Source organism: Clytia hemisphaerica, unplaced genomic scaffold (genome assembly GCF_902728285.1).
Source record: "Clytia hemisphaerica strain Z4C2 unplaced genomic scaffold, Clytia hemisphaerica genome assembly, whole genome shotgun sequence".
Lineage (NCBI taxonomy): Eukaryota > Metazoa > Cnidaria > Hydrozoa > Leptothecata > Clytiidae > Clytia > Clytia hemisphaerica.
In genome coordinates this window covers 266,075-272,875 of record NW_027104237.1, presented here as the reverse complement: position 1 = coordinate 272,875, position 6,801 = coordinate 266,075, and the positions used below count along the sequence as shown (strand labels likewise).

The window sequence follows — 6,801 nt, the reverse complement described above, 5'->3', positions numbered from 1 at the left end:
TACATATACATTATAAAGTTTATTAATTTCTTAACCGCTTGAAACTTTCAGTGGGTTCCTCTTCTCAACAATGCGTTTTTCAGTTGTAGCGAGATATGCAAAGTTTGTTTTGCATTCTTACTTTACTAGTGAGAAACCTATTGTTATACGAAGATCCCTAATGTAAGATGGTTTGAAGAATTGGTTCAAAGAAGACTAGAGTTGAAACTGGAATTCTAAGATGTGGGTTCCTCTTTTCGACAATATATATATACTACTTGTCTTACGTGGATCCCGGGCTTTGTGAAAAAAAATTTAGGAGTTTTCAAAAAAAGAGAATTTTTAGTGAATAATTTATGAGATTTGCATGAATGCTCGGACTATATGAGCAGTTCCTAATAATATAATCTTTTGGCACATTTCATGCCTCAACATACCATTCAATTCAAGTTTCTCAATGTCTTTGTCAAATTCTTTGTAAAATACACCAGTTGCACCAATTACAAAGGGAACTATCTCCACCTTGTCCAGATTCCACATGGCTTTCAGTTCGATCGCGAGGTCGGTGTACTTTCTGATTTTGTCGATACGTTTGGTGGCAATGTTGGAGTCATTGGGGATGGCGATGTCGACTATGATGGCTTTTCGTTGGGTTTTGTGGAGTATTAAGATGTCAGGTTTGTTATGCTGGAGATGGTGGTCAGTTTGGATTGAGAAGTCCCACAGGATTTTGATTTGGTGATTTTCGATTACTGGAGGAGGTGTGTAGTTGTACCATAGGTGGTCGGTGGTGTCTAGTTGATGTTTTTGGAGGAGAAGGATGTGTAGGTATTTAGCAAGGTCGTTGTGTCTTTTCAGATATTTGGTAGGAGCAAGGGCAGTACAACCGGAAATGATGTGGTGGATGGTTTCTTTGGATGATCGGCAGATTCGACAGGAGTCGTCGTTAGTTGAGTGGTGGATATGTTTCTTGATATATTTGGTGGTGATTGACTGTTCTTGGATGGCGCAGATGGTTGATTCGGTGGATCGTTTGAGGGTGGATGATTTGAGCCATAGGTTCGATTTGGTAGAGTCGATGTGGGGTTGTTGTAGTTGTCTGAAGTGTTGGCCGTGTAGTGGTTTTTGTAGGAGGGAGTTTGTCATGGATTCGATGTATTGCTTTTTAATGGTTTGTTTGATTTGTAGTTTCGAGAGTGTTTGTGTTTGTTGATGGTCGATGTTTAGTTCTTCACAGTACTGGACGGCTTTTGCGTGGATTGATTTCTGGCCACGGATAAGTTGCCAATTGGATACGGCTTGGAGCAAGGGTTCATTGGTGTTCTTAAGATAGTGGCTGAAGTTGATTATCGTCTTTTTGTAGTGGTTGGTAATGTTGACGAGTCCACGGCCGCCGGATTTTCTGGGTAGGTAGATACGGAGAATGTCACTTTGGTGATGCATTAGGTGGTACTGGTGAAGAAGAGTGCGTGTGGACCTGTCGATTGCTTCTAGCTCAGTGATTGACCAATCGACGATCTGGAACCCGTAGGAGAGTGCTGGGACAGCATACGCATTGATTGCGGTAATGGTATTTTTACTGTTCAGTTCAGTTTTGAGTATCTTTTTGATTCTCGTGAAATATTCGACTTTAAGAGCTGCTTTGGTGTTCGGGCTCAATTGGTCTTGTTCTTTAAAGCCGAGGTATTTGTAATATTCCTGATTGTTTAACGACTTTATCTCCTCTCCGTTATCAAGTCTCGTATTGTTTGATCGTTTTACCTTCCCTCGGATGATGGTGAGCGTATTACACTTTTCGATTCCAAATGACATCTTAATGTCGTCGCTAAAACGTTTAACAATATCGATAAGGTTGTTCATAAGTTTATCGTTTGGGGCATAAATTATTATTATTATTATTATTATTGTTATTATTATTATTATTATGCGCAATTGAAGTTTTACAACAAGGTTCCAGACTAACTTTTGAAGCTATTCACTCAATTAACGAGTTTTTTACATTGATATTTAAAATCTATATCTACAATCAGCGCCGAAATATATTGACAATTTTGGGTATTTTAACGTTTTTCAGAATTTTAAGGTCGGGCGAGAATTGCAGTTTCAGTACTTCCACTTTGCTTCATTGGATTTTTCCATTTGGGAGGGGTTAAGTGGCTTTCAGCCTTATTGGAACATTTTTGAGCTATTAGATCCTGAGATCCTAAGGTCTTAATTCTAATAGTAAAACTCAGAGTTAAAACTCTACTTCCGAACTGTACTTCAAAGCACTTAAAAATCACTTGCGGTTTTAGAGTTTCGAGGGAATTCCCTTTTTGTGCCAAATATTTCAGCACCGATTGAAGCTTTCGATTTGTGGAAAATATAATCACATATCTACCATCAGATTGTATTAAAGCTTGGCCGAATATTTGTTATAAGGTAATAACTAGGATAGGCTTTTGAAATCCTTGTCAAATCAAAAATTCTTGGCTTAGCGAGAACAGATTTTCCGTTCAACTTTACCATGTTCAACAAAATAAAAAGCGAGTTTATTTAAGTGTATTTTTCTGCGACGTGAACAGTTAACCTCTTGTTTATCCAGATCCTGACTGACTGAGGACGACGGTCAACCAGCACTTTTAGCGTCCTCGATTTCGTAACCTGAGATCAGATTGTGATTATTTTCTGTACACCACGCTGAAGCTCTTAAAGGAATGTGTGAAACATAACAATCTGACGAATATGTTATCTCAAAATCGTATATCTCAAAATCGTTCATCTAAAAGTAGTGGGAATGACAACAAAATTGCGTGATTGTGTTTAAGAAAGGGCGTGTTATCAGGAAAACTTAGTTTTTGACTTTTCAGCGCACAATAAGATTCTTGTTGTAGAACTATCTACAGGAGGACTATATTCCTCAGATGGTTGTTTTACAAGAGGAAAAATATGACCAGCATCAGGCTACGATTTCGCGGCTTCCCAGTTGGTACACAACGTTGTTTCAACATTAATTTAACGTTAAATGGACGTTGTGAACGTTAATTAAACGTTGAAACAACGTTGTGTGACAGCTGGGTTAAAACTGCGGGCTTTTCCAAATTGTTTCAGTTACTCTTTCATCCTCATAAGTGAAAATAAATAAACTCGCTCATATGGGGGGGGAGGGTTCACTTTTACGGTACGACAGTATTGGGGCTTTTTTCCCCCGGTAAATCGGTATTACCAGAAAAAATCGACGGGATTACGGTATTTTATTTTCTACCGGTATCGGTAATTAGGTAATTAGGCTTCCTTTATCGACGGTATTACGGTATTTGACCCAAATTCTTTGTCGGTATGACGGTATTTAAGACCCCTGAACCCCCTATATGTTACCACAGTGTAATAAAATACATAGGGTGGTTCTAATCTTTTTCTTCGACGTATCAGAGCTACCATGCCTAGATACCATTTTAACATGGTAAGATTTTAAGAAGAAATAAATATATCGGCATCTTCAAATAATGATTTAAAAAATGTCATAGACAATATGATGTCAGAAGTAAATTCTTAAGGTAATACGTTATTCATTTATTCTTAGTCTTAAAAAACTGAAAGCATATGGAATCAAAATATAACCCTTCGAGCATCTTCTAATTTTTTTTTTAATATGCACCCAATTGACTGACACTATGACGCTATGAAATTTCCAATCAAAAAAGAACATTTCTATACGTCAGAAACACCAAATAAACATTGACCCAATATTGCATTTTCATTCTTAAATTTGCGTAACTTAAAAGCACTTCTATGCTCGGGTAAGTTATGGCATGTCTCAAAAACCTGAAAATTACCATAATTTTTGAAGGCCATAAGCCGGTAGAAAATGGGGAAACAATGATTTGCTACGAAGGGTACCATGATGAAGTTTCGCTGTAGAGGTGTTACCTAATTGTTTACGCCCTTATTTTCACGAAAAACCGCAAATACTAAAAAATGCTGACGTCAGCAACGAGGTCAGCAAAACTTGTTTTTTAAATAACTCCAGTTTGGCTAAAGATAGAAGCATGATATTTGGACTGAAGATGCGTATCATTAAAAGGGTCATTTTGCAAAAAAAATATTTTTGAAATTTTGCTGACATCAGCACTTTATTGCAAAATTTCGTAATTTGTTGATTTCTGCTGACGAAAGCAAAATTTCGAAAAGTTTAATTACATGTAACTAATTAGTTGTATATACCTGCATGCTAGGCAACTAATTATTATGATTTCCCTTCTTGCGTGATAAGCGTGCCAAACAAATTTGTTTATTTACTTTGGATTACACGGCAATCACCGCGAAGGGACACGAGAAGTTTTTGTTTTGGTGCAATACAACATGCTCCAGCCTACCAACCTGAAACGCTTTGTCGTGTCATTTTTCATTCTACTAATAAAAATGAAATCGACAACACTTTTATCAACATTTTTGTGTCTTTCACTTTTGTGGAAAATCCTGAAAATCAGCGTGTCTTTTAGATATTTCCCTCACTTTTTGTCCCATGAAACAAAAAAAGAAACCATGGGACACGCACTTTTTATCTTGTGTTGATGAGATGGAGCATGTTGCATTGCACCAACGCGAAAAAAACTTCTCGTGTCCCCAAGCTGTGAGTATCAAAGTTTTTTTAATCAAACTCGACCTGTGGTGACAAACTTCAGTCTCCCACATGTCTCCTTATATTGTTTCATTTTGTGGTATACACCTCTAACACCTTTTTGCTTTTGCATTTTCGGACAGAGGTATAGCTCGTGCAACCTCGTCCCCGTGTATCCTAGGCTTTATTTACGTTACTGATTGACGCCAGAGAATATTATCTAGCGCTATCAGTAATCATAAAAATGCTGATAATACGCAGGGGACGAGATTGTAGCTCGTGTTGATATATCACCTATTTAGTTCGATAAAAAACTAATCTACCATTCCACAAAACATCATGTTTTTCGGTTTAGTTAACCTGCCTATGGATCAAACGCTAAAGATTATTCACAAACATAAGCACGACAAAAAATCTTCAGGTTTGTACAATATTCAGGTCATAAAATACCTTTGTAAGTGAACAGTATATATGTGACCTACGTCTTTTTCAGGAAGCAAATCGGACAGAAAATATGGAACGTTAGTAACTTTCTGTTCTGTCAAATACGGAGGTCACTAAATCACTTTCCGAGTGAACGGGTAATATAGGCTGCACGCGTCCATATGTTTACAGAAGTAATTAGCACAGAAAATCATGACCAAATTCTCAAAGATATATATGTAAAGAAATAAGAATTTCTGTCCAACTATATTCACTCAGGAAATTTGGGTGGCAGAGCAACATAATGCATTTCGTCCTTATTAGGACTCGTATATACTTTTGGTAATTTTCTGGTCTGTAAAATATGGAGGTCATAAAATCTTTCTTCGAGCGCGGATTTTATAGGTGGTCTTCAGATCTCTCACATGAGCAATTAGCACAGGAAATACAAATGAGATATTTAAGAGACATACACATAACTCATGATTAAGCAATCCCTTCCTAGTAACCATTTTGTAGAGCGTGCATTATCTGGTTTCTGAGTGAAACAATCCTTATCCCTCCCTTTTTTACAAAACATTCATCACTACACTAGGGTGTGTCCACACAGTTTCTGTTCTACAGTCCAATTTTTCTGCCTTTGTGAGAGCCTCACAAACGGTTTCGGCCGCGCGGATCACCGGCGGACCGCTCGGGTCACTTGATCACAGACCCCTGGTTACTGAACCAAACCCCAGTGAGACCGAGGTTGTTCACGTGCGACTCCAAGGGAAGAAGGTCGTTTTTTATGGCGCTTATGTGATGACAATGAAAGATACTGTTTAAATCAATATACTATTGTGTCCAACGTCATTTATTCTATTTTACTACCCCTTTGAGTCCCCCTTTAACACCTTGCCCAGCTGGCACACAACGTTGTTTCAACGTTTATCTAATGTTCATAACGTCCATATGACGTTAGATAAACGTTGAAACAACGTCGTGTGCCAGCTGGGTGAGTATCAAACTGTATAAGTATTTACATTCTGATTGTGAATTATGGTTTAATTCATCGGAGAACAGAAGTATCTATCTAAAGAAGTATGGTATAAGATTGTTATAAGATCTTGTACCGAAACGAGTGGACCCTGTAAAAGAATAGCAATAGTGTCAGACGTTAAACCGTTACACGAGTTTTCACAACACTTATACAAACGCATGATTCACTTTTTCGACCGTAATCGCGCAGTCAGGTGCGCACCACTTTGTTATTTATTTTACCACCCTAAACTCGATTCAATCCTTTTTTTACACTTTTTTCTATTGTCTTTAGGTGCAAAAAAAAGACTGGGACGGTTTAGGGTCGTAAAACAGACAAAAAAATGCCCGCACGGCAATTGGTGGCTACGGTGGAAAAGGTGTATTGCAAGCAAATCTTCGTAACAGCACATTTTATCGCATCCAATCAGATTCTAGTACTTTCTTTGTCAAAAAAACGAAAACTTGTCGTTTCTCATTGCTTTGATAAAATAACGCGCTCCAAACAAAGAAGAAAAGTTTGTAATTTCTCTCGGGAATAACGTAGATGTTAACTGAATCTTATTATAAATTATATCAGCTATGTTTTTGTCCCTTGAGAATTAGAAATTATCAGATTTGCAAAGTCATCAAGTCTTCTGAAACACCCCTATACCACGGCCCCGGTTAAACTTTTTCCCATATCGGAAATTATAATTTCTATTAAAATTCTGATGGGGATTCTTTTCTTCCTAGGATAAATGTCCAGTGGGGATGATTTTCTTGAGATGAAAACAAAGTCA

General features: G+C 37.6%; 1 protein-coding gene across 1 annotated transcript; it reads right to left on the bottom strand.

The window, feature by feature from the left end:
• Positions 1-333: 333 nt before the first annotated feature.
• Positions 334-1,791, bottom strand: LOC136816071 (uncharacterized). The gene has a single exon (XM_067072504.1). The coding sequence runs from the start codon at positions 1,789-1,791 to the stop codon at positions 334-336; it is 1,458 nt and encodes a 485-aa protein (XP_066928605.1).
• Between the last annotated feature and the right edge of the window lie 5,010 nt (positions 1,792-6,801).

What these genes read in the sequence shown, in the direction of transcription:
- LOC136816071 (XM_067072504.1), bottom strand. Translation starts at nt 1,791, where the DNA reads ATGTCATTTGGAATCGAAAAGTGTAATACGCTCACCATCATCCGAGGG.